This window comes from Neofelis nebulosa, chromosome 7, assembly GCF_028018385.1.
Source record: "Neofelis nebulosa isolate mNeoNeb1 chromosome 7, mNeoNeb1.pri, whole genome shotgun sequence".
Classification (NCBI taxonomy): domain Eukaryota; kingdom Metazoa; phylum Chordata; class Mammalia; order Carnivora; family Felidae; genus Neofelis; species Neofelis nebulosa.
In genome coordinates this window covers 38,792,687-38,820,468 of record NC_080788.1, presented here as the reverse complement: position 1 = coordinate 38,820,468, position 27,782 = coordinate 38,792,687, and the positions used below count along the sequence as shown (strand labels likewise).

Below are 27,782 nucleotides of genomic sequence, written 5' to 3'. Positions count from 1 at the left end.
ATAGCAGTTGTCAGGGGAGGTGACTTTCTGGTGCCCTGCCCTTTTTATTTTTTAAGGAGCAAAGATCTTTCTCAGTCTTAAGGCATTTATTAGTGGAAGGTCAAGATCTGTACTTGAGCACCCCCCCTACTGCCCCCATCCTGCTCCCTCTTACCCACCTCCCCCACATCGTACCCTTTGCAGAGACAAGGGTCTAAGCCAAGGTAATTATCTAATAGTCTTTTTCTTTTCTTTTTGCCTTTTCCCCCAAAGTTAGATTTTGGAGGCTAGTAAAGATCTTTCTTTCCCTAACTGGTCATTTTTGTTTCCCCACCTGGAACATCACATTGTCCTAGAGACCAGGAATCCTTTCTGTTCTGGTTGTTTCTGTCCTGTAGATAGAGCTTGGCATTTTATTTTTATTTTGTCTTTTCCTGAATTGAAATACAAATCCATCCGTTTCCCAAAAGCAATTTGGGAACAGAGCCTACAAGTGTTGGTCATGTGAACAGCCCTGCTGTAGGACAGGGCTGTAGGAGGGCCCAAGGCCCGAAGCACCCAAGAGAGTAGGAAGAGGTTTCTAAACACACCTGGATTTATGATTCTGTTTCAAGCTCCCTGTATTTTATGAGGTGAGCTTTGGGGGTGGGGGTTGTAACAAAAGTTGGGCTGAAATGGGCTTTTTGTCTTAAGCCCATCAGAACATTTCCAAGGGCTGTGAGTGTCCGGAAAGGTCTGTGAGTGATCTCTTTAAAAACAAACAAATGATTTTTAGGCTTAATTACACTCTGAGTGAATGTTAACTGGCAGGGTGAAATGGTGATCCAGAAAGTTCTGTGAATCCTGGGAACTACTCTTTTCCCTTCTTCCAGTAACCAGAGACCAACCCAGATCTCTAGCCTCTTCCAATTGTGACCTAAAGTCTCTGGGATCCTGCTGATCCCCAAGAAAAAGCACCCCTACCCCGTCAAGCTGGTGCTTGCAGAAAAAAAAAAGCTTTCGAAAACCAAGGGTGTTAAATAGATTTCCAAAGAAACTTCCTCCTCCCCTAAGACTTAACTACTTTCTTTGTGTGGAGGAAGAGAGGGAACAAGGACAGCTGTCTCATCAGAGCCCATGGAGAATCTGATCATTCTAACAGGGTGCACATTGTGTTTTGAGATCATAGGAAGCTGGGTTTGGGGTGTAACACCCAGATTCAATGCCAGGCACTGCTGCTTGCCTCTCTAGGTAACTTTAGGCACATCCCCCAACATCACATGAACCTTTTACCTGTAAAGTGAGAGGATACCCACCACACAGGAGGGAGAAGTGCCAGGTAGACACCTGCCACCTGCTCTGAGCTGTGAATTGTTTCTGTCCCCCACCCCAACCAATGCCAGAGCATTTCTGTAACCCACAAGTTCTCAAGGGACCCAGAAGAGTGAATTTGCCCCCAGGGGGGACTTTGGGCAATATGTGGGGACACTTTTGGTTATCACAGCTGGGGCTGGGAGCGGCATCTAGTGGGTAGAGACCAGGAATACTGCTAAACGTGCTACAGTACACATAATAGTCCCCCCCCCCCCAAAGAATCATCTGGCCCCAAACGTCGGGAGAGCTGAGGTTGATAAACAGTAGGGCTCGCCTTCCAGCCGCATGTTGAAAAGGTCTTGGTGTATGTGTGCTTTACAGATGATCATAATTAAGCTGAGCTCTTTCCATAAATCAGCCTTTCTGTTTTCCCCAGGAAGTGCACATTCTGTGCCCACCCTTGGCCCCTGGGGAGGAAGGAAGCCCTGAGGTCCTGATGATCTCCATGTGTTTCCCATAGGGTCTGGCCCCTCACAGAGGGCAGGCGACGTGTTCCTCCTTTGAGAGTCTGCCCAGGGTGCTCTTTGAACCTCTGGGGCCCACACGGAGGGCTCCTCTGCAAGCGGTACTCATCACAGACCTGAGCAGACTGCCTTGGAAGACTGGCAGGGAGAGGGGAGCCCTAGATACAGTGCAGAGAAGTGGAGAAAAGGGTGGCCTCTGCTCTGGGGCAAAGCACTGGGGGCTTCAGCCTGGCGTTTTATTGGGTGTTCACTGAATTTGGCAGCCCGAGGCATCGGATATTATCCATTTGCAAGTTCAGATGGAAATTGAGTTGTTCTTGGTGGAAGTGGTTCAGTGACTGGTGTCAAGAGTTGTGAAATCCTGGTTGGAACTCCTCATACGCCAGTCTAACCTGGAACATTAAAAAACATGCTTCTACTTTCAGAACCTACCGAGAACGCTTCCGAAACTGGGCGAGAGCGTGTGGTCCCTGTGGCAGAGCTCATAACGAAACCTCAGTTATCCAGAACCTACCCTACCACAGCCTTCGTCTAGCCGGGGTCCTTCTTTACGGCACCGAGTGACGACAACAGGCTGGTGTTGGGAATGTTTTTTATTTAAACTCCAACCACCAAAGAAAACTCTGCAAGTGTCTGGGAATAGTATATTCCATGTATGGCTCAATTTTTGGTTTGTTTGTCACTTTTTGTGTTAATATAATTTCAAGCCTCAGAAAGTTGTCGTGGTAGGACAGGAAGTACGGTATTCTCCCTTCACCAGAGTCGTCAATTGTGCTGTCCTGCTTTTGGACATTAGTCCTGACGAGTGAGACCTTCAGGCCGCTTAAGATGCAGTTGCAACAAGGAAAGAGTGGCGTTTGACTGTACTCGACTTCCCGGGGTGGGAAAGTGGACTCATACACATTACAGACTTCGTCAGTGGGGAGGCTGGCTCCGGTGAAATGAAGGTTGGGAAGCCATCTTCTCACTCTGTGTTCATTTGCTGGGTGACCTGGAGGTGCTTACTCCATCATTCTGTTTCCTCAGCCATGAGAGGAAGGGAATAGACAAGACCCTCTCAAGGCTCCTCAGGTCCCAGCTATGTGTAGTTCTCCACGGTGGGTTTTCAGGCAGACATCGACTTAGCCAGAACTTCAGCTGACCAGGACGCTTTGTTCCCTGAGTGTTAGGACTCTGTGGTTTGTCACCCGCAGCCAGGAGACTCAGCACAAAACCCCCGGCAGAAGTTCTGCCCAGAACAAAGGATGCTTTGGTGTTAGCTATGTTTACCAAAGGGAATGGATCCTGGGTGAACCCCCAAATCAGATAACCCTCTCAGCAGGAGTGTTTTCTGGGCTTTCTCACTTACTACTCTGTCAGATCGTTGTCCTGGGTTGTGCATGGCACGGAAGAAGGAAGGGCATGTTCTGATGGTTGCGTGCTAAGAAGCAGCAGAGAGGGAGAGCTCTCAGGCCAAATGGAACCAATGAAAGGGGACTTTTAAAGTCTCCACAGTTTTTTTCTGCCTTCTGAGGTAGACGGTCTGTTTCTTAGGCGGTCTGCTGAGTGAGCGTATAACCCAAACTTGAAGTCACTCAAACCTTGCTTTTATTTTGCACCAGAAAAACAAAACAAAAAGAGAAAACCCACATATAACGCAAAGCTCAAGGAGAGTATAGTATAGGGGCCCCTGGGTGGCTCAGTCACTTGAGCATCCGACTCTTGATTTTGGCTCAGGTCATGATCTCACGGTTTGTGAGATGATACCCCAAGTTGGGATTCTCTCTCTCCCTCTCTCTCTGCCTCTCCCCCTCTTTCTCTCCCTCTCACTCTCTCTCAAAATAAGTAAGTAAACTTAAAAAAAATATTTTATTGCAGGTGAGTAGACACATGGCTTGATTGTTGTCAGAAGGAGGTAAGGGAGGCCTCATCCCACTGAGGCGGGAGGGGGAATGCCTCAAACGTTCAGCTGCAGCACCCATGTTCAGGGGAGTAATGGGCATGGGTGTACGTTTGTGATATAACTAGCAACCCCAAGATGGGAAATAACCCCTTTTTCTTACACTAAGACATAGCAAATATTAGGGGAACAATGTCAAAGTACATAATAAATTGAGTTGAAAAGGATGCCAAAGGTTTGGTTTTGGGGGTTACTGTGCTAGTTGAGTCACTTCAAAAAGTTAACATTTGGTTTAGTAATTGGGGTAAGTCCACATGTAATGCAAATGGATTCTAAAAGTCTGTAGGTAGGTGGTTCTCCATAAACAAAACCAGTCCTTCTGAAATGGTTACCTCTTCTCTTGGTGTCGTATTCAAGGTCAGGAAATGGTCCTTAGGCCCCATTTAGAGTCAAGAAAAGAAGTGTCACATAGTGTGTCCTCATTTTATATTAACCTTGGGCCTAGGCAAAGTTGGGAAAGCTTGCAAGCACTCTCTCTCTCCATCAGGATGTGATGATAATGATACCTACAAGTTTATCTCAGTCAGCTAGCGTTGAGTAACAAATGCTCCAAAAGTTCAGGAGCTTAAACCAACCATTGTTTGTGCTGACTCATGCTTCTGTTCCTCGCATGGGCTTGGTGCCTTGTGCAGGTCTGGTCCTGTCTGTCCCCCCTGTGTTAGATCCTGGGCCCAGGTGGAGGGGGAGCTCTGCTTGAGGTGAGGTGTGAGAAGAGACCAGCAGAATCACATGATGGCTTTGATCTCCTTTGCTCCTGTTCCGTGGGCCAAAGCTGGTCCATAGCCTGGCCCGAGGTCAAGGGCTGAGGAAATACACTACACCCACGGTTAGGAGGAGCGGCAGAGCCATCCAGCAAAGGGCTGGGATACAGGCAAGGTGACTAGTTCAATCTGCAGTGGTCATCGAGGGACCAGCATGGTGCCTGGCAAATAGTAGTAGTAATAACTTCTGTCACTATTGTTGTTATTACTACTTAATGGGCAAGTCCAAAAAGAAAGGTTACCTCTGAAAGAAGCCAGAAAGGTTAGTATTGTGCATGTTAAATAAAATTGGTTTCAACTGGAATAGGATGAGGTCAGTGGATTTGCTTTCTGTTCACTTCTTTGGCTCATGCCTGGAAATGTGACACATGTGGTCGTGTTCAGTCAGTATCTGCTGAGTGGTAAGAGGTCAGTTTCCCTGATTGGCATGCGGTGTGGGACAGCAGAAAAGGCACTGTTTACCCTCCCTCTCCTCTGGTTCTCAGCACCGGCCTGGGTTTGAATCTTGGCAGTTCTATGACTTGAGGCAAGCCCCGTAAGTTCTCTGAGCTTGGTGAAGGCGGGGTATACTGGCGTGTTGCCATTTTTGCATTCTCACGTAATAGCAGTGTGCCTGGCACATGGTTCATGCTGAATAGATCTTGGTGTGCTTCTGGAACCTGTGTGCTCTGTTCCCAGTCTTCTCCTGGACCCCCGTGTCCAAATCCTCTGATGTTTCATGCTGTCCCCAGATGGCTATGGGTAGCAGATCACTGGCAACAGGGGATGTGAACGGCATGTGGCAGGAGGTGGGCCCGGCCCCACCCTGTCCCCCGGGAATGCTCTGGCCGTCTCTACCTTACCGTCGGCTCTGGGCTCTGGCATGACCACATCCTTGGCTATGGCTCCCGCCACCATTTTGGGATATTTCACGGGTCCCACTTGGAGCCAATGGGAGGAAACCTAATTTCCTGCCACAGGAAATAGTTCGGCTGGTGAAGAATATATTTAAGGATTAAAACCTCTGTCAGACGAGCTGGAAAGGGTTGCTGGAGAAAGACGTGGAGGTCTCTCATCAGGAAGCCACTGGGTGTGGGAAGAGATCTCCATCCTAAACGGGGAGGAGGCCCAAAGGCCAGTTCCTGGGACTGTGCTCTTAGCCTCAGCAAGTAAGTGGTTTTGGGCTACAAGGAAGGGCTGGGCCAGGGAACAGAGCCGGTCATAAATAGATCTTCTTCTGCAGCGGAGCATGTTCATGGTAACATCAGCTCAGAATTAAGACCTATTTATTGGATTTACTTAACATGGGCCCGCTGCCCTGTGAGCTTGGGAGGGTGTATACTGGACACATCAGCTAAATTAGATCCAGCAGCTGAAACTCCCAGTTCACTATTATGACTCGGGTAAACATTGGTGAGGATTTTGAGTGGGACAGAGGGAGAGAGGCTGCCAGGGCTGGCTCTGGGCGGCCCAGACCCTGAACTAAGAGGAGTAGCTACAGATGCCTAAGGAGAAGTGAACGAGATGCCCTCCCTGTTGTACGTTTGGGAGTCGTATGGCCCAGAAGCAGGGGCATGGGCCAGATGATTTCTGGAAAATACTGCCAAGCCAGACTGGTGGTCACATGCTCGTGAGCTGGAGACAGGGACGGTCTCCCTGCCATCAGGGCCCAGCCTGGCAGCCAGGGCTGCTGGTCTTTCACAGAAGCCCGATGGCAGACTGCTGTGTGATCCCAGGAGAGGAACCTTACATCTCAGACACACCGATACACAGTCACTACGAGCCTTGCCCTATAACCCGCACCACATTGTGCACAGGCTGTGCTGAGAGTCAAAGAGCACAGAAGCCTTGAGGAAATGAGAAGCACCAGGCCAACTGAAGCCTGTCCGGGGACAGCCAGGCTGTGCACCCACTTGTCAGAGCAGGGGAGGGGGCTGGTGTTTTTGAGTTCCCTACCGTGTACCTTACTTTTGCCTTACTAGAAACAATAATGACCGTAGATGGCTGCTGGTTACCGTGTTCTGACTCCATGCTGAAGGCTTTCTGCACCAAGTAGCACTTAGTCTTTCCAGCAATTGAATGGAGGGGCTTACACTTCAGACGATAAAAAAAATTAAGACCAAGACCTTAAGCAGTTTGGTTAAGTTGATACGGTTATCGAGCACGGCCAGTCTTTGAATCCAGGTTTATCCAAGTCCAAAGCCCCAAAGCTCTTGCCTTTTATTACTATTTTTTTTTATTAATGGGTAACCTACAACAAACTGCACGTATCTTAAAGTGTACAATTTGATAAACGTTGACATCTGTGTGTACCTGTGAAACCAGCACTGCTATGGGGATAGTCAACATAGCCTTTAACCCCTAATAAGCCCCCACTCCCATCCCTTCACCCCAACCCCAGGCAACCACTGGTCTGCTTTCTGTCACCCTGGAGAAGTTTGCATTTTTCCTTTAAGTTACTCTGTAATTTGACATAAACAGAATCACGTCTGGCTTCTTTCACTGGCCATGAGCGTTTTTAAATTCAAACGCGTTGTTGCGTGTATCAACAGTCCGTTCGTTTTCATGAAGCGGTGGGTGGTGTTGCTTTGTGTGGATACGTCCCAGTTTATCCATTCACCTGCTGATGATAAAGGTTGGGTAGTTTTCAGTTTGGGGCTATTGCTGGCGAAGCTGCTGTGGACATTTGTACACAGGTCGTCCAATGGACAGATGTTTTCACTTCTTTTGGGGAAGCACTTAGTGGAATGGGTGGATCATATGATAGGCTTATGTTTTGGACTTTTTAAGACACTTGCAAACTGTTTTCCGAAGTAGTTACACCATTTTACATGCCCACCCAACAACATCTGAACTTTTAGTCTTTCCATGCTTTCACCAGCACGTGGCATGGCCTTTAATTGTAGCCATTCATTCGAACAATTACGAAGTGGTGTCTCACCATGGTTTAAATTTGCCCTTCTCTAATAACGGGTGATGTCAGGTATCATTTCATGTGCTCATTGACCATCTTTATACCTTTTTGTGGAGTGTCTGTTCAAATCATTTACCTGTTGTTGTTGTTTTTTGGTTTTTTTGTTTTGTTTTTTACAGTTGGGTTGTTTGTTTTCTTTTTCTTAATTTTTTTTTTTTAACATTTATTCATTTTTGAGAGAGAGACAGCATGAGCAGGAGAGGGGTAGAGAGAGAGGGAGACACAGAATCTGAAGCAAGATCCAGGCTCTGAGCTGTCAGCACAGAGCCCGACGTGGGACTGGAACTCACAAACTGTGAGATCATGACCCGAGCTGAAGTCAGATGCTCAACCCATTGAGCCACCCAGGCACCCTTGTTTGTTTTCTCAATATTGAATTTTCAGAGTTCTTTATTCTGGAAACAGGCCCTTTATCAGATGTAGGCTTTGCAAATAGTTTCCCCTAACTTAGGATTTTTTATTCTCCAAACAATGCCATTCAAAGACCAGGAGCTTACATTATGATGAAGTCCAACTTGTCAACTTTCTTTTTTAGTGGCATGTGCTTCTGATGTGGTATCTAAGCAATGTGTGTCTACCCCAAGGTCACAGAGATTCCTCATGTATTCCTTGTGTATTCTCCTGAAAGTTGTGGTTTCAGGCTTTATCTCAGGACCCATTTCAATTAATTTTTGCACAGGGTGCAAGCTGTAGGTTGAAGTTCATTTGTCTCCCATATGGACATCCCATTGTTCCAGCACCATTTGTCGAACAGACGGTCCTCTGTCTACTAAATGGTCTTTGGACCTTTGTTGAAAATCAGCTGCCCATATATACGTAACCATTTCTGGACTCTGTTAGGCTCCATTGACGTGTTTATCAGTCGTTTGCCATTACCGCACTGAGTTGGTTACTGGGCTTCCCTTGATTTTTAAAAACTCATTGATAAATAGTTCGTGTATACAGTTGAAAACTTGAAGAAGTCTTTCCTCAATTTTTAACTCCCATTAATTTTTATTTCCAAAAGTTTTTTTCATAGTTTGTAAATGTTCCTGTTTTAGGATTGTAATATTTTCTCTTCCTGAGAGTAGTTTTAGTTTCATTTTGTTTGAAGGTTTTTCTGCTCCCTGTATTGTCTGAGACTTCCTCCTCACCCCCCCACCCCCGCCCCCTTATTTCTGTCTCTGTGCCTTGTGTTAGAGGCGTTCTCTAAATGGCTGAGGGTTCTGGCTGTGCATTCATATTTAAGAGTGAAGCGGTAGAAAGCAGATTGAATGCTCTGTTATGTGTTGGCAGGTAAGCTCCCCTATATATATAGTGAGCTGGCAGGAACCGGGCTGTTTTGTTGAGGGTTCCCCAAATGTCAGTATTGCATGTCTTAAGGGCTGAGCTGTTTAATTTCTCCACAGGTAGGGGCCGGGGGCACGGGCCTGCCCGTCACAGTCCTGGGTGCCGAGTGACGTCAGTCACGACATCCTGTTTCCAGCCCTCGTCTGACCTTCACCCCTAGCTGTGCCCTGGTGGCCCCATCCAGAGCCCTGCTCTCTGGTTCATTTTCTGCAGAGAGCAAACCTGTCTCTCGCCGGATTGGGGGGGTCCTGTTTGCAGGGGCTCAGGGTGGAGAGCTGATCTGGCTGCCTTTTCCATAGACTTTAAACCCATCCTCCTGTTGGGTCCTCCTCTTGAGAAGTGTATGGTGCCTCCAATTCCTGAGTCTTTCCCAGGTTCTGAGGCACGAATGGAATCACTTTTGTTGGCTTCCTCTGACAGGTGCTTGGTTTCAGCTCACTCCACTCTGACGTCTGTTCCCATATGGCCACGTTTCCATGTATACACTCTTCTTGTTATCTTGGGCACAACAGAGATAGACGCATCCTTTCAGGTTGTTGTATTTAATGGAAGGACATTTCTTACCCTCTCCCTCCCTCCTCCCCTCCCTCCCCCTGACCATCCATTCCTCACCCCTCCCTTTCTCCTCTCTTCCTTCCCTCTACCAGCCTCTTCTGCCCTCCCCCCCCCCGTAGCCCCTCCCCTTTGGCCTCTTTCCTCTTTGTCCCCCCTCTTCCTTCTTCTTTGCCTGGAGCCTCCTATGCCAGAATTCTTCAGGGAGACAGCCAAGCATTGTATCCTCAAGAGAAAACAGCCCATGAAATGCAGGCAGGATCGGATGTGGAACTGGCAAACTGAAGTTTTCGACCTACAGATGCAATAAACCTGTCGTCCTCCTTGATGCTCCTTCCCGTCCCTCAACTGCAAAAAAACCTATAGAGACCATATCACAGCCCACCCCACACCCCGACCTTGGCCCTAGTGACCCGTATTGTGTCAGAGTTGCATGTTTACAAGGCGGTCCCGTTTCTACCTACTCCACGCCCTTTCACCCCTTGCAGGCCCCTGAGCGGGTGTGAGTTCCTGGGTCTACTCCAGTCTCTGTCGAGTGAGGTGTCCTGGTTCTGGGGGTTTCAGATGTTAGGGCTGTGTGTGAGGGTCTTGCCTCATCAGGAGTGCTCAGAGTATCCTATCCGCTCTACCTCCCCTTCCTAAAGGCTCAAACTGGGGTACAGAGTTGTCAGGAACTTGGCCTTATGCGCACTGTCCCGGGCTGTTGGCTGCATGGAAGCTGAGACCTTTCTCTTGTGTTGTCCTCCACTGCCCCTGCTCTTACCCTGTATTATTATTTTTAAAACCAGAGGGTCACCCCCCCTTGGATCAACCAGGTGGGAAGGGGAGGGGCTCCCTCCATAGCCCCGGTCCTCCCTCACTGCCCACCTGAGCCTTTCTCCAGGGCCTCCCCCTGAAGAGGCTGCTACCGTGTCCAGCTGGCTCTTAGCTGGGGCTTTTGTCAAACACCGAAGAGTGAATGTGGCCACTTTCCTCACCTGCGGGCACTTAATTGGCTTTGCTAGAGGATGGGAGCAGCTGAATAACTCTGTCTCCTCTCATCACTTCCCACTCTCCCTTTCTCTCCCCCCCCCAGCCCTCGAACTCACCCCGTTTATCTAGGGCTGCTGTCATGTGGAATAATAATGCTCACTGACCTCCAGTGGAGACTGAGCTGTGGGTAGTGGGTGGGGGGAATGTTTGCATTTTACAGATGAAGTAGCTGAGGGTCCCAGAGACCTCATGACTTGCCCAGTATTGTCTCCCAGCTGGGAGAGGGGAACCCCATCTTGACCCCAGGCCACATGACTCCATATCCGGTAGTGTTCCTTCTCTACCTCGGGGGCGAGTCCAGGCTGTTCTCTCTTGTTCTGCCTGGTAATTACCGGTTTTTGGCCGGAGGGGTTCCTTGGTCCAGGGCCCCATGGGAGGGAGGTAATTACATCCTTTGAGATGCCCTTCGTCAGCAGCTCCCCGTCAGTCCCTGTGACCAAGGCTTGTGCTGACCTTTGTCCCTTCCCCGTTCCCAGGCCAGTGGCTTAGAGTTTGATTGGATTCCTATTTCTTTCTCTTCGGTTCGTGCATCTGTTTGCATCTGGCTAGGCCTTCCCTCGCGGAGTGCCCGTAAATTGTTTATTCAGGCAGATGGGTGCCCTCGGCCCTGGAGTGGGGGGAGGGAGAGCTTGCAAATGATTCTCTACTGCCCCCCACCCCCAGCTATTAAGAAAAGTCATACCCAGTGACCAGTGAGGTCCTAGCATGGGCCTTCTTGTAGGGAGAGTAGTCCTCTGTTGTGTACCTCTTTATTCACATGCACCCGTCTCCCCCACTCACTCTCCACCCCCATGGCCCCTAATCGTGTCCACGCTGCCAGGATTTCATGCACACACACTCGGCTTAAACATCTCAGGGACTTGCTACGGCTTTTAGGAAAAAGGCAGAACCTTTTGTCATTGCTCCCGAGGCCCTGCAGAGTTAGCCTGCCTGCTCCCCTGCCTCATCTTATGCCCAGTCCTCTCCCTCTGTCCTCCCCAGTCGCTCTGGCCCTTCTCCTGTTCCCTCCCTTTACCATATTCTCCACCCTTTTCAGGGCCTTCGCACATGTTCATCCCCCTACTTGGAATGCCCTCCTCCCATGTCCCTTTGCCCAGTTAGTTCTTCCTTGTCCTTTAGACTTTCAGGCCAACCATCACCTCCTCAGAAATGCCCCCTCCGGCCCTTCAGCAAAGCAAGGTCCCCAGGGTCGCATACTCTTGTAGTTCCCTGCGCTTTTCCTTCAGAACACTCACATAGTTTGTCATCGTAGCTGTGTATGATTATTTGATTAATACTGGTCCGTTGGACTGGAAGCTCCACAGGAGCAGGGAGCACTCTGTGGTCTGTTTCACGGTGACCTCTTATCCCTCACCGCCGTGTCTCTAGTGCCACACAATAGTAGGAGCTCATAAAAATATTTGTTAGATAAAGGATGGTGTGAATGGGATCGCCTCGCCTGCCTGCTACCAGAGGTCACCTTCAGGAGCCTTCTACCTCCCCACCTCACCCTTGTCTGACAGTGCATTCCTGGGCTCCCACTGTGCTGTCCTGTCACCTTGCTCCACCTTTCTCATCATACAGATCACCTGGAGGTTTTATAAAGAGGAAGATTTGGATTTAGCAGGTTGGGGAAGCCTCTGAGATTCTTCCTTTTTAACAAACTTCTGTGGACCTGTGCTACTTGTCCAGGGGCCACACTTTGGCCTGGCCTGAGAGGTGGGGGCACCAGGTCACAGCTGCTCCGAGGCCACGTCACCACAGAAGACCTTGTTTGAGCTGGGACAGGGTGCTGTTGTTAGTGGTGTTCGGCCCGGCCAGGCTGGGGGCAGTTGCAGGACTGGACCCGGTGTGGGGCTGCAGGCTCCATTCCTGCTGAGCGTATGCACCACCCCTCAGGCCTGGGCTCTGAACTAGGAGAGCACTGTGGATGGTGACACCCAGGTGACACCTCCCAACGGCCCTCAAACTGAAAGCGATTCCCGAGAAGTTGGCAGTTTAGAGTCTTGCAACTTAAAATTCCCTTTAATTTCTCTCCCTCCCTCCCTGCCTCATCACAAATGCCAACTAAAAGGGAGAGGGACTCTTCTTGCTTTCTGACATGTGGGGGATTTGCTGTGTGAGTGTTGGGAGGGGTTAGCCGTGGCCTAACTTGGTCACTTAACAGCATCCCTGTGGCTCATGCACGCATGGACCTCAAGAGCCCCAGTAATCTTGCTCAGCCCTGGCCCCGTCTGCACACCTCGGTCTGGCCCGTGGGCCTTTGCAAGTGCCATTCCCTTCACATGGGGGGTTGAGGGCTGGAGGACTCATCCCGGGGCCTGGTGTAGTCGAGGTGCCCCCTGCCAAGCCAGGGAGGCCTCTGGCCTTCCTTGGTGGACGTCTGTGTTTCCCTCCTGGGATTGCTGCCAGCCCTGACAGAGACTCTCTGATCTCTGGCCCATGAGGCTCAGGGAGATGAGGGCAGAGGAGAGAGCCCTGAGGCTCTGCAGACCAATCTCGAACTCGGGGAGAAGGCACGCCCAATCCACTTCACTGTTGCTCTTCACCTTTCCCCATCCCGGCAGGTCCCTGGATGGCCGACTGCAGGTGTCCCATCGGAAGGGGCTCCCCCATGTCATCTACTGCCGCCTGTGGCGATGGCCTGACCTCCACAGCCACCACGAGCTGCGGGCCATGGAGCTATGCGAGTTCGCCTTCAACATGAAGAAGGACGAAGTATGCGTGAATCCCTACCACTATCAGAGGGTAGAGACCCCAGGTAGGCACTGCCTCACCCTCTTCCTGGGTCTGCAGCGACCTGCGTGTCCTCTCCATCCCCTCCCCGCCTGTCTCCCCTTTCCCTGTCCAGGTGGGGGGTGAGGAGGGTGTGGCACTTGGAGGGCTTTGGTGCCACCCTGGCCTTGACGCCGATCTGCCTCTGCTCTTCTGGACAGTTCTACCTCCTGTGCTGGTGCCACGCCACACAGAGATCCCGGCCGAGTTCCCCCCGCTGGACGACTACAGCCATTCCATCCCCGAGAACACTAACTTCCCCGCGGGCATCGAGCCCCAGAGCAATATTCCAGGTAGGCACAGGGGTGTGCAGGGGCACGCAGGGGCGCCGGCAGTCCTCACGCCAGTCCCCCTGCAGCTCTCTTGGCTGTCCTGGGCCGCCCTGTCCCCCCTCCGCACACGGCGCTGGCCGGAGGGCCCCTGACTCAGAACCGCACACCCGTTGGGAGAGGACCCGTGGCCTTGGCTCCCCGCTCAGTAATGATGCTTTTCTTGGCACGGAGGAGCGGCGGCATGACCCTTCCGCCCGGCCTCGGTGCCGTCATTTATTTTGGAAGCGGAAATAGCAATGCTGTGTTTCTCTCACCGCCCTCGCGGCCGGGGCTGGAGTTTGGGCAGGATCCCCGACGGGCTGGGGGCCTGCAGAGCAGTGGGGGAGCCGAGGGCCGGGCAGCCGGTGCGGAGAATGGCCCTTCAGTAAGTAAGCCTGGTGGGGGTTTCAGCCTGGGTGGGGGCTGAGGCCCAAGCGGGAGTTTTGACTGACTGCACGGAGAGAAGCCGGCTCAGCTGTCAGAGTGCAGATGTTTTTAGAAGCCCTTCATTTACATGCAAATAATGTGTGAATCACCAGCACGCAGGGCGTCCAGGAAAACTGCTTGGCTGAGCTTGGGCTGGTCACAGCGGCAGGAATCCTGCCTGCCTTTCAGAGCGCTCTGACTTGGACAAGCCTCTCACCCTGAGTGAGTTCACTGTGCTGAGGTTGACTGTAGGCCTGTGCATGGGGCAGAGCCTACGGAGAGACCCCTTTACAGGCCCAGCCTCTTCCAGGTCCTTCACAGGGGGCGCTGGCCCCTAGGGGTAGGTCACCGTGTTCACTGTGCAAACGTTAGAGAGCTAAGTCACCGTCTGGGGTCATTCAGAGAAACAGATCATGGTCGCTGCTGCCATTGAACTTGAAGCCCACTGGGGAAGCCAAGATGTCCAATAGAGGAGTGACAATGAACAGGGTACCTGTGCAGGAGTAGATTAGCAGAGCCAAAGGGCAGCGTGAGGCAACTGCCCTTCAGAGGACAGAGGTGGGCGAGGCTCAGGCAAGTCCCGGCCTCCCTGGAGGGGTGGGCTTACACTTGACCTTCTAGGGTGGAAGAAGTTAGCCTGGCAGCGGCTCTAGGAACAGGTGTTTCGGTCTTGGGCGTCAGGATGGCATGAACAAAGGTGGTCGCAATCCAGCCGAGGAGACGGGGGTCGAAGGGCATGAGGCCAGCTGGATTGAGGAGCTGGTGCCCTTGCTCAGAGGCCCGCAGCGCCTCCAGCACCTGCTCCTGGCAGAGTGGTGTGGACGTGTGACGGGTTTGCAGCAGGTGTCTCCGAGCTAAATCGTGCAGGCCCCGTAATGAACCACCTTCCTTCTGATTCCCAGAAACCCCACCCCCTGGCTACCTGAGTGAAGATGGAGAGACCAGTGACCACCAGATGAACCACAGCATGGATGCAGGTCAGAGTCTTGATCCTCGCTGAGTGCCTGCCCTCCCCGTCCCTCTACCTGGCATTTATGAAGCAACAACTAGGTGCCAAATGCCATCCCAGGCACTGGGGAGAGAGGAGCCTGAGCTGCTCAGTTTGTGAGGACGACGACCAGCAGTCACTGTGCCGTCTCATATATGCCCTGATGGAGGACGCCATGTGGCAGTGGGCACAGGGGAGGGCCACCTACCCCAGCCTGGGGAGGAGGTGTTGGGAGCAGAACAGTACCTCACAGGGTAGGTTTTTCTTGAGTCAAGTCTTGGGGATGGGTAGGCGTTGACCAGGCCGTCAGGCAGAGAGGATATGCTAGGTAGGGGCATGGGCAGGATAGCCTGGTGCGTTCTGGTGACAGTGAGAGCTCTGTGTGGCTGGGGAGTGGCGAGAGACGGGAGGAGTGTCCCTCAAGGTTTCACTGTGGCCAAGAGCCACTGCAGGCTTTAAGCAGAATCTCTGCCTTGGTGAGAGCTTGGCAGTGGGGTGATGGGTGGGCTTGATCACCTGACACAGCTCGGGAGGAAAGGCTGAATGGAGGCGGGCAGGGTCTCTGCCAGTGGAGGCCCCCGAAACGTCTGTTTTTGTGTAGTGACCAAACGTCATCTATGTATTCCCGCCGCGAGGGACCCAGCCCAGTTGTCTCCAGCCACGTCTCCAGATGTTCCCGCATCATTTGTTACGGGACCAAATTGGCTCCAAACCGGTGGCTCCTTGAAAGGAACCCCAGCTGCCACATAGAATGTGCGCGGCGCTGTGCGTGGTTGCGTGAGGAGGAGGAGGGGGCCGAGCAGATGGTCCGTCCCGGAGATCGCGGGCGTGCCTCGTCCACACGGAGCCCGCCCGCCCTTGCACACGGCCCAAAAGAGAGTGTGCGGGTCCTGAAAGAGGCACACGAGGGAGACTTGCATGTTCGTTGTAAGCGTGGCTGCTTGATACCCGGCGTGGGCGTCGTGGCGCTTTGGGGTGTGGCACACACCCCCGGGAGTGGCTGACGGCGCGCCCCGGGCTGCAGTGTGTCACAGGCCTTCCCGCACTCCATGCCAAGCGACGGCTGCAAGCCTGCAGCTCTGGGATGTGGCACGGGAAGCAGGCCAGCTAAGCAGCATCTTTCCAGATGCTGCATTGCTGCTAACTCCTTTTCTCTTCCCTCCCTGCTCTTCTTTCTGTGTGTAGAATGATTAGCACTGTCAAAGCAGGGCCCAAGAAGAGGGTCCGAGTACAGAACGAGCAGCCAGCCATCCTTCCACCACCCTCAGTGCGCGCTTCTTCCCCCCTCCCTGCCTTCCTTTCTGTCCCGCCCTCTCTGTCGTCTCTTCTTTCTTCCTCTCCTCCCGTCAGTGTACCTGCAGGGCCCTGCTGTGGACGTCCGTGATGTGTCAAAAGTAGACGTTGGGCTCTGTGGACCCCCAGTCTCTTGCGGGGGGGGGTGGTGTCTTCTTCTGCTCCTTGGCTTTCCACTCAAAGTTGTCCATTTGGAAACAAGTCCAGCTGCTTCTCTGCCAGCTGAGATGTGATAGTGTCTCAGTTGGGGTCCGAGGATCCCCTTGTCCGGCCCTGGGTCTCCCCTAACACACATGCGTGCCCTTCCAGACCAGTGAGATGGTCCCACAGCCTTCCTGGGCCTTCTTGATTTGGGCTGCCACAAAACAGGAAACCAGCATTTATTGAGTGCCTGCTGTGTACCAGTCATGGTGCAGCCATTTGTCTATGCACGATCACGCTTCATTTCTACAGATCACACAATAGATGGCATTATCCCCATTTTACACCCGAAGGGAAATAAAAACCAAGGCTCGAGGAGGTTAGACCACTTTGCTGAAATCCCATCGCTGATACGCTGGTGACACGCCTGGACTCTGTGGCCAGGTTGGAAGCTGTCTTCCACGGCTCTTCCACATCCCCTGATGTGCTGGGTTCTGGGGGAGGAAGAGAAGCCTGTGGCTCATCCCTCACCCTCAAGGAGGTTACAGCTGAGTTGGGGAGCAGGAACAGACCCTCATAAACAAGGCACATATGCGCCCATCCTGCAGGGCTGTTACTACAGAAATAGCTGCAGCCCTCTTGGGTCCAGGGACAAAGGGATGAGCCAACTTGCTCTGTGGAACGGCACTGTTTGTTTTTTTGTTTTTTTGTTTTTTTTTTTTTTGGAAGCAGATGCCATGTGGTTTTCTTTTTCTCCTGAGAGGGAGGGCTGGAGAGAAGGTAGCCGGGCAGGAAGAATTGGGTAGGTTTGGACACATCCCCATGAGCAGCCTCATGTATTGCCTCAAACGTCAGTCTGGTTGCAGTCTGGTTGCAGAGTTGTAGGGTTTCTGAGGCAGCTGGGTGAGTTTCCTGAGACCTGGGGAAAGGGCTAGATTGGTATTTGAAGGGGCCTTCTGGGGAGCTGTGGCCCTACCTGTGTGGGAGGGAGGGCCTTCGTCGCCTGGGTCTTCCCTGTCCGCCTCGTTTTCCTGGGGCCATAGCTTCCAAGGAGCTCTGTGCCCTGTGCTGTGGGTTTGGTCCGGATCCTCACACCATCAAGTTGTGGGAGAGACCTCTGAGGTTAGCGGCTCATCTGTTTGTTCCACAGGTGAAGACTGGGGCCCAGGGAGAGAAAGCAGGGCAGGGACACAGGATCAGACCTCCTCCTGGGCTTTGGAGGCTCAGCCCAGGGTTTTCTGCCTGCTGTGTTGAGCTGCCCCATCTTGATGCAGGTGTTCAGTAATTTGGTTCTCTAAGCCAAGAATGTTCTGTTTGTTCTCACGACTCTGTCTCACCTCACAGGTTCTCCAAACCTATCCCCAAATCCGATGTCCCCAGCACACAACAATTTGGGTAAGTATCTCTTCATCTGTAGGACTGTAACCCCCTCTAGCTGCAGCCCTGGCTGGTGGCCGGTGGGGGGATGAGGCCCTGAAGGTGAGGCTCTCTCCGCCCCTCACCATCAGCTCAGCCCAGCCCGTCAGGTTTCTGGTTACAGTGATTCTGGGGTCACCCACAGAATGGGGAAACCCGAGAAGAGCGGTGGCAGGAAAAGCAATGTACCGGGTTTGTATGTCCCCTGGGTGGCAGTCAGACGTGAGTGAATGAAAATCCCCCAAACCTTGTGCTCAGGAGATGAGACTCTGTGGTCAGCCAAGCATATGTGTGTGGTTTGACACAAAGCCACGGGCGAGCAGTGCAGACTCCGGCCCTGACTTCTGCCGGTTTGTTGCACGATACGCTTCTTTGGATTTTATCTGAGTATTTCATCTAATAATCACGTACTTTTAATTTAAAACAGCAAGATACGAGGGGATTGGGGGGAGGGGGAAGCAAAATTGCCCATAATTCCCCACCCACGCACACGGGTGTTCTTTTGTCACGGTCCTCCTGATGTTTGTGGATCAGGCATATATATTTGTGCCTTGCCAATGGAGACTACAGTGTCCATCCGTGTTTCTCATTCTTCTCCTTGTTGTTTTGTAAGTGCATTTCCATATTTAGATGCCTCCTTTATCATCTCGCATTGTCTCACGATGTTTTAGAGCAGCTGGCCCATCATTTCCATGACCATCCCTCAGTTGTTGGATTTCTGGGTGGGTTGTTCTGAGGTTCGCTTCTCTACTCCAGGAACACGCTTGGGCTCCAGCGTGGGGCCCGCTGAAGTGCTGTGAACAATTGAAATATCCATTTCGTTTTTATTGAGGGGAATTTTTTACGTGCTGGTCTGGTAGTCTTAGAAAAATGTGAGTTTGATTTTGTTTTGGCCTTTACTGCTGGGGTTCAATTTGTGGCTCAGGAAGAGAAAGCGTTAATATCCAAGCTTGGCGAATCAGAGGGGGTTGGCCTGGCTTTTGTTCCCAGTTGCTTCCAGTCCTTGACTGATAGCATCAGATGAAGAAAATCATTTGGAACGTTGGGAGATGCCTGAAAACCCTTTAATACAGGCTGACAAGTGGGCAGTGTGAGATGTGACTTCGGGGGAATCTGTTTTAACATCTTTGTAAGATAATATCACTGTGAGTCTTGGGCTGTGCAGAGGGAAGGTCAAATTCCTGATGTGAGAGGACCAACTGAGTTATTAAAAACAAACTCTGAAGGCTAGAAGCTGTGTTAACACTTGAAAAATTAAAGGCCAGGACTGTGAACTTGACTCTGGGTTTCCAGCTTTTGAGGCTGGCTGGTTTAGATTTAATTTCTGAGCTGTTTTCCCAACCGTGGCCAAGGCAGCACCATCAGTCGACAGACTCTAGGGCAGGCCTTTGCCTTTGAAGCCACACTGCCTGACTCCATGGTTCAGAATGAAAGTTGGCCCAAGTGGTAGCTTGCTGTGAATTCCTTTCTAGATTGTGTGAACCAGGATGACAGGATGGTTTTTGATCTTGGACTTGAGGCAGAGGTGTCCCATTGACCCAATTCTTCCTCCCTGCTGTGTCCCCTTCCTCAGGCCCCTTGTCTGAGGGTTGAGGATTCTTAGGTCATTTCTTCCAAAGGAAGGAACAGCCCTCAAGCCTGGCGGGCAGAGAGTGGGTGCCAGTCTGCTGGGAGCACGTGAGTGGGGCAACAAGTCAGCTGACGAGTCAGGGTTAGGACTCACGCTGAGACACCAGTGTTTCTCCTCTGCTTGCCCAGGCCCCTGGTACCTGCCTCTCACCCCCACCTTCACCCATTCAAAACTGCTGGCTTCATCCTGGCCCCCAAAATCTTACAGGCTCCTGGGGTCCTAGCTGGAAGGAGACAGATGATGGCGATGATGATGGCAAACATCTCTTGAGAACTTACTATTTCCTGAGTATTGTGTAGAGTGTTTCCTGCGTGTGAACTCAGTCTTCATAACAAGTGTGTAAGGTAGCAGCGTTGGAATTTTTTGCTTTCCCGACTAGGAAGCCAAGAAACAGACTGGTTACCTAACTCATGCCGAGTCCCACAGTTAGTAGACGGAGAGGCTTTGAACTCAGACCTTCGGGCCCCAGAGCATGTGCGCTCATCTGTGGCAGGACCTGCTCCCCTATCACCATGTCCTGCTCAGAAGAATGAAGCTTCGGAAGGGTACTCGTTAACTTGTAGTTGAGGGCACTTGTCAGGTTGAGGACCCCCAAGTAGGAGCCCTGCCTGCCTGTCTCTTTCTTCCTCATTGATTCCCCAGGCACTTCCTACCGGTCATCTGAGTACCAGTCCAGTGGGGGGATTTGAAGAGGAATCATGGGTCCTGCCATCAAGATGCTTATGGCCTTGTGGGGATAAATAAGGCAGGCATCAGTGTAATTCTAAAACAAGTAGGTGCAGACTGAGGGTTCAAAGGAGGCATTGATGGCATTCCGGTGGGGACATGCCTCCAGGCTTGCCAGCATCAGCTGTGTAATTAATTCATGCAAGCAGCTTTTCTGAGTTCCTAGCAAGTACAGATGCTGGGGGTCTGGAGCTGGGGAGGACACGTGGGCACACACGGTCTGATGGAGTGGCTGGAAGGGTCTACGTCCACCTGTGATGCAGTGTGTCAGGTGCCAAGAGAGCAGGCACAGGAGAGGAAGTGTGTATAGGCCAACGAGGAAAGTGCTGGATGGGGTAGGACTTTAGAGTTGCGGTCGTGTGTGAGTGGGACCTGGAAGGACAGGTGGGATACTGTGAGGATGAGAAGGAGGGAAGGACATTGCAGATAGAGGGAAGGGCATGAAAGGGCAGGGAGAGCTCAGAGGATGGCTGGTGTTGTGGTTGCTTGGGATGAGGGGGGCAGATGAGGCCGAGAAGACTCCTGGGGGCACTGAGAAAAGAGCCCTGAATGCCACACTTATTGATTCCCTTCTTGCCTACAGAATGAAGGCTTTGGGGGAAGAGTGGTTGGTTATCTGATGACTGTTTCAAAAAGATTAATCTAGCCACTGTATGGAATTTAAAGTCTAAGGGAAATGGCTGGTGTCCAAAGGAAAAAAAAAAAACCCAAAACTAAAAACAAAACAAAATAAAAAACCACCCCTTAGGAAGCTGTTAAACCAAAGGAGGCTGCCATGAACCCTTGGGAGAAATGGTGGTGGGGCTGGGAGGGGCGTTGAGAGGGAGCCATGGGCCTGAATGAGCAGGTGCTTATCAACTAGCTTTAACTGGCAAGAGACTGGATACCTAGGAGATGGGATGGGCTTGGGCTGGAAGAGGACAGTGAGTTTGCCTATGCTTAACTGTATCCAGGAGGCAGCTGGGAAGTCAGGAGAGAGGTCGGGGCCGGACGTGCAGATTTGGAAGCCATTAGCCTGTGTGAGAGCCCTTTGCAAAGCAGAGTTGGAGAGGCAGGGTTTGTCATCACAGGAGTTTGGAAAGCCTGCGCTGTAGACCCCTGGGGCCTCCGGGGCGCCCACATGGTAAGGCCTCTGAGCAGTCCTGCAGAAAGGAGGCCTGTTGGGCTGAACATTTTGCCCACGGATCCAACCGCTGTCAGAACTCCGCTCTTCTGACCTGTCCGCCATCTCTGTAGGTTGGCCCCCTGGAAACACTGGCAAAGGTTCGGCTGAAGTCCTGGCAGTGGATGCACCAGGAGAGGGAAAGCCAACTCAAGAAGGAAAGAAGGCCAGAGAGGGGTTGAGGGGGACCCCCCAGGAGGGAAGAAGGAGGGGAAGAGGCTGAGGTTCACGTTGGAGGGCTGGGCCCAGCCAGAAGCCAGAAGGAGGCCAGCGGGCAGGCCATAAGGAGAGGCCTTGAAGTGACACACAGAGTTAAGAGGAGTGTGTGTGTGTGTGTGTGTGTGTGGGGGGGGGGGTGCCGAAGTTGGTCAGAGGTGGGTGTGGGGAAAATAAAAGGCGAGATGACCACAGAGAAGGATGGGGGACATCTCAGGACATCTGATTATTTCCTGCAAAGAAATTACGCAGGAAGAGAGCAGAGGACATCTGGCTCGTTCTTATTCCCTCCCCACATCCAGGAAAGAGATTGTGCCTCCTTCCGCTGTGAGACCGCTGTTGGCCTTACAGGGAGGGGCCCAGAGGAGTGACTGACTGCGAGCCAGCTAAGCTTCTCGTCAGAGGCAGGCTCTGGGGAGACCCAGCGGCTCTGGCTTGCAGGGAAGGGACGTGAGCAGGTGATGTTCCTGTCACTACACATCATTCTAGATGAGTCACCTGGGATTTCCTAAGCATTTAAGTCCAGGATTGGGCCAAATGGAGGGGAAGGAGGAGGGAAGCATAAAGAGGAAAAAGATAATGAGCTGGACCCTGAGGGTGAGTAAGTCATTCTTGCTTTAAAGTGAACATTTGGGGAGGGGCCTTGACCAAGGGGAAAGAGGTACCAGGCAGTGCCCTGGGGCAGTGGCTGGACTGGAGATTGAGGAGGTGATGGTTTCCAGAGTGCCTCTTGTAGATGGTATCTTCCTCTCCTGCTAGGAGCGAGGGGCAGGGTGGTGGGGGCAGTGGGGAGACGCCTCAGCCTCCTGGGGCACCTGGGGAAAATAAACATTGAAAAAGGTTTTTTAAAACAAAATTTTTAATGTTTATTTTAGAGAGAGCTAGAGCATGAGTGCGGGTGCAGAGAGAGACAGAATCTGAAGCAGGCTTCAGGCTCTGAGCTGTCAGCACAGAGCCTGACGTGGGGCTTGAACCCACAAACCTCAAGGTCATGACTTGAACCGAAGTTGGATGCTGAACCAACTGAGCCACCCAGGTGTCCCTAAAAAAAATTTATTTAAGAAATCACAGCATCCTAATGGCAGGAAGTCAGCTTCCAGCCAGGAGACGTGACCCTTAGACTTCGCCACTGCTCTTGGCTGCAGTGAACTGATCCAAGGCTGAAAGAGCGGTGGCTGCTTTCTGTGCTGTGCATACCTCATTTTGTCGTTCTCCTCCTTAACGAGCTAGGTCGAAATTGGGGTCCCGGGTGCCAGGACCCAGCCATCTTGGGCCCACAGGAACTAACCCTCAGAAACCCCAACTAATAAGGGCCGACCGTGTACAGAGGGGCAAGTGAAGTCTTCACGGCCACATAAGCTGGGGCTGAAAGGTTGAGCCTGGGCTGGTGAGGATCAGGCAGCCCAGGCAGAGGGAACAGTGAGGACTGGGGATGGGAGTGTGGCACCTCTGGGACAGGAGCTCAGGCTCCTTCCACAGGTGAGGGCCCAGACGAAGGCAGTGCATTCACATTTTGACCTTTAGCCTTGTGGCTTTGGCGCCCCGGCCTTTGCCTGCTCCCTGCTTTTCATAGTAGAAAGCTAATTCCTGCCCCCTTCATCTGTCCCCCGCCCCACCTCCTTTTCCTTTACCGGATTTGGATCTCTCGCACATGTTTTTAATAGGCATCCTTTAATCCAAGTGTTGCCTTCTGGGTTTTATTCTGTTTTCTTTTCCTTAAACAAAACAGAAAGTCCATGCCAGCTTGGAATAGGGCTTAAAACCGAAGCCAGTCAGTGCCGTTAGTCTGGCAGGGGGCCAGTCGTGAATTAAGTACCCCATGCCACTCGAGAAGTCTGGCCGATCCCACACTGGTGGGGGCAGGGGGCCGAGAATGCCAGGAGCAGGAGGTTTCCAACACCTCTGCTGCGGGAAGAGTGATCAGCATAGACTCAGTCTGGCTGGGAGCAGGGCTATTTGAAGGGAAGGCCTTGGACATTGTTGTCTGCCACTCCGGGTGTGCTGAGTCTTGGGCCTGGAGAAACGAAACCACTGTCGTGAAGGCAAATCCCTTTATCCCTTGGAGTCATCCTCCCAGAGGAGTCTTTGAGTGGCAATATCTTCCAGTCCTTTTCAAGAAACAGCCTTATGCAAAATTGCTTCTGCATCTGTTGGAAAACTCTTCAAATTAAGGCTGGCTGGCTTGATGGATGTGGGAGGAGAGGTTGCCACCTGGCAGATTTTTGTTCAAGATTTAGTGCCAGGAGAAGCTTTGATTCCCTTGCAGAACTGGTAAGCATTGTCTGTGCATAACCAGAGCCATACAGCATATTCTCCCTTTTTGCCTTGTCTGCTAGGAAGCTCAGAGCCAAGTTGCGTGCTCTCTGGGTCCTGTTTATAATGTTATCTTTTCCAGGGTCCTTTTTATTTCTCTTGTACTTAATCATGGTGTGGCTAAGTCATTTGGTGGGGGGGAAAAAGAGGGCATACGTTTAAAAAGAGTTTGCCACTCAAGGCAGAACCCAGAAGTGGTGACCGTACATTTTGGTCTGTAGCTCTTCTTGCAGAAGTGCCTTGAGGAAGCAGCTGAGAGGTGACAGGAGGGACAGAGGTGAAAGGCAGAGCTAGATTTTTGTTGTCTGCAGAGAAGAGTAAATGCCTAGCCGGGGTGCTGCTCCAGGTCAGTCCTGCTCCTGAGCATACGCCAGCTCAGCCGAACAGCACTCCGTAAAATGGCACCCTTCAGACTTTGCCTTGGCCTGACTGCACTGCTCCCCCACTAAACTAGCATCTTCTTAATTATGTGTCAGGCTTCTGAGTCCAGTGTTTTCCACCACACTGTCCAGTGTGTTTCTGCAAGCTACAGGGATGTTTGGATAAGGGCTCAGATCTGCTTGGGGGGCCCTCTTGGGTGAGGACCCCCAACCCCCTCTCTGATTCCGAGATGCCTCAAAGCCCACATTTCTCCACAGTGGTCCTGGCACCATGTTACCCAGTGGGTGGCCTGTGGCTTTTCTTCTTTTGATGGGTAGGCTGTGCCAGTGTTCCTGGGAGCCAAGCTCGCTCTCTTCCGTCTGGACTAAGCCAGAGGGTGCTAGACAAGGCTTTATAATTTGGGGTGAGGTCTCTTCTGTACTTCGCTGGGGAAGCCAGGGCCAGCCCAGACCAGCCACAGCTGCCTCTTTAGGCTGACCCATGCCAGACGCACAGTGACCTAGAGTGTCTGCACCAGACGTCTTCCAGTAAAGCTGAAGGCACTGTCCAGACCGGGGAGGTTGGCACAGCGAGGTCAGCCGAACCTGACCCCGGGCAGTGGTGGTCAGCAGCCCTTTCTCAGTACCTCTTGGCCTTGTCACAGGACCCAACCCCTTGGAGTGCTTGGATTGCACTTGGATTTCCTAGGCATTTTTTTTTTTTTTTTTTTTTTAGGTTTCCAAAGCAACATAGCTCACATTTTAGTGACCACATTGTTTAGAATATAGCTTATCTCGCTGGAATGTCGAAGCATCGAGCACAGCCAGAGCCGGATGTGACCGCTGTGGCTCAACCCATCCTCGGGGGCACAGGCCACAAGCCATGGTCGCTCTTGCTCCAGTCACTCCTCCGTTCCCCGTTAAAAGTAGCTTAGATCCCCTGCCTTCCTTGCTTCCTTCCCTCTATCCTGGGAAGAGAGGAAAGGGGCGAGGACACTTTGCCTTCCCTGCAGTGGAGGTCGGGACAGGAGCAGGATGTTCTCAGGTTCATGTACACAATCAGTTCGATATTGGCAACACCATTTATCGAGTGCTTGACGTGGGCCCAGCACCTCGTGTGACTTCTCCCAATCTGTTTGCAGACAGCACCCAGTGGTAAAGGGGTTTCTCCACCTGGTGGCTGCAGGGGGAGATGTGGAGGCTGAAACTTAAAGCTGGACTGGTTTGCTGATAGTCACACGGCTGGTCCACGCCAGAGCAGAGAGTGAGTTCTGGTCTGCCTGGCTTCAAAGCTGGAGCTCCATGACCTGGTTAAACATCTAAGGCGGTGGTTTTCAACCAGGGGCTCCTTTGCCCCTTCAAAGACAGCTGGCAATGCCTGGGGCCATTTGTTACTGTCACAGCTTGGGAGGGGGAGATGTGTGTGTGCTACCGACCAGGGAGGCTACTGAACATCTTGTGACCTACAACGCTCCCCTCCCTCATCCCAGTCGAAGAATTATTTGGCCCACACTTTCTGGGTGTGTGTTGAATGCAGGGATGGTACGGGTCTGCACCTCCTCCCACGTGTGGTAGGCGTTCTCTTTACCTTAGAAAAGGGGTCACAGGCATTGACCCCACAAGTAGATCTGGGCCCTTTGCCCTGCAGGGGGCTCCCAGGCCCCTCCCAGAACAGCTTCTGAGTTTTGTCTCTTGTCCTTCCCACACTTCTAAAGGTCTGGTGAGCAGAGATCCCAGTGGGTTCTCACTCCAGGAAGCGGCTCGGCAGGCAGTGAGCTGGGGTCCCTGGCCAGTGCTGAGACCTGGCACAGTGAGCCCTTCCTGTCTGTCCCTCACACCAGCTCCCACAGATGCACCCTGAGTAACCACGTGCCCCCAAATATGAGAGCCAGAGCGAGTGATCTGGCTAGAGGTCCAAGGGGAGGAGTGAGAAGGGACAGGAGACTCACCAGTTCTCTGACAAGGGGGTGGATTCAAGTAGGCAGCGAGAGAGCTATGGTACGATGCTCCAGCCCACGTGGTGGAGCAGCGCGGTGCAGGGGGGTGGCCGGAAGAGGCTGGACAGGAGTGCCGGGGAGTCCTGTTAGGATGCCGTGGCACGGACGCCAGGGAGGAAGGACGGGGGCCTGGCCCAGGGCTAAGCACAGACTTGCTGAGGGATGCAGGGGGAGGACAGGGTGCCTGGGCAGGTGTGGACCAGAGTGGCCACAGGTGACAGGAGGGCTAGGGAGTCACAGGAAAGGTGATGTGGGATCATGTGAGGGGGAACCTCTAAAGAGAACCAACTCCTCTCAAGATGGCAGTTTTGCTCTGAGGAGCCCTTGGTTGCGACCACAGACTGACAGCTAGGACAAATTGAGAATTTCTCTTAGGCGAGTCTGGGTCTTAGCCACCCCTCCAGACAGCATCTGGGTACGTGCGGAAGATCGTTTCTGTAATAAGAGACGCAGACCCGGTTCGCCGTGCAGACAGCACCTGGTGTCTGTGTGGTCACACCTGGCACCCGTGGAACCCCCTTGGCTGCCCCAGCCTTTTCCTTTCATGGGCTTGGATCCTGACTTGCTGCCCCAAAGGCTAGGAGTGTCCAAGACTGGGCAGAGCCGAGAGCCCTTCTGGAGGCAGAGATCACTGTGGGTTGCTTCAGAAGAAAGGCTGGGAGGTGGCCGGGTAGGTGATGTGGCACGCCGGGCCTGCCCGGTGGGCTTTCCCAGGTGTGGGTTGATGCCTGGCCCTTTTGGGGTTTGTCCAGCGCCTCCTTGGAGACTGTTCCACCCAAGGCCAGCCAGGCAGGACAGGACCTTTATGAGCTCAAAACTAAATGAAAGTGGCATGTTTTTCCAAACACTGGAGGATTTTTTTTTTTTTTATCCCACTGGATTCTGCAAGTTTAATATCCTACAAGGCACAAGGGCAGAGGATTGTAACACGCTCTGAGAGGCAGAGAAACAGTCTTACGGAGCACCCAGGGGACCTCGCTGAGGAGTGTGCGACCCGGGGGCCCCTGACCCAGTCGCCTGATGTGTCTTCCCAGACCTGCAGCCTGTCACCTACTGCGAGCCAGCCTTCTGGTGCTCCATTTCCTACTACGAGCTGAACCAGCGCGTCGGGGAGACCTTCCACGCCTCCCAGCCCTCCATGACCGTGGACGGCTTCACCGACCCCTCCAACTCGGAGCGCTTCTGCCTGGGGCTGCTCTCCAATGTCAACAGGAACGCGGCTGTGGAGCTCACACGGAGGCATATCGGTAAGGATGCCACGTTTCCCCGCCGACCCCCGCCGTGGCCCCAGCAGCCACAGTGCAGAAGCCACCAACCGGCACTGTGCCGCACCTCCGGGGAGCCTGGAGAGGATGCGATCCCCCAGCCCGCCCCCAAACTCTGTATGGCTTTGTTTAGGGGCCAGACGGGAAGAGTTCCCGGTGTTTGGTCATTCCCATTCAGAGACACAGATTATGTCTGAAAATGTGAAAGCCACAGAGGAAAGCATTCACTTAAGGGAGGGGGCAAGAATGGGGAATCTATGAGAAGGGCGCATCTGCAACCCTCTTCATAAACGTACCTCGTGATCGTTGGATAGGTAGATGGGGTCAGTCTGGATGGGAGTGAGCTTTTCTTTGTTCATTTCCCATATGATTATTCTGGGCCACCAGAACAACACTGGTGCTGATATTCTGCCTTCGAACACC

General features: G+C 52.4%; 1 protein-coding gene across 4 annotated transcripts in view; it reads left to right on the top strand.

Moving 5' to 3' along the window:
* Positions 1-27,782, top strand: part of SMAD3 (SMAD family member 3) — a 120,526-nt gene that overhangs the window by 80,936 nt on the left and 11,808 nt on the right. For 3 of the 4 annotated variants that reach the window (XR_009264881.1, XM_058740639.1, XM_058740642.1), the window contains exons 2-6: positions 12,909-13,102; positions 13,278-13,409; positions 14,756-14,830; positions 17,620-17,670; positions 27,129-27,341. Coding sequence is in view for 3 of the 4 variants with exons in the window: in XM_058740639.1 (XP_058596622.1) it covers positions 12,909-13,102; positions 13,278-13,409; positions 14,756-14,830; positions 17,620-17,670; positions 27,129-27,341 (665 nt within the window). In the remaining variant the exon portion in view is untranslated. Of the gene's footprint in view, positions 1-5,621; positions 5,645-12,908; positions 13,103-13,277; positions 13,410-14,755; positions 14,831-17,619; positions 17,671-27,128; positions 27,342-27,782 lie in introns of those variants that run through there. The other variant, XM_058740640.1, reaches the window with a different exon arrangement.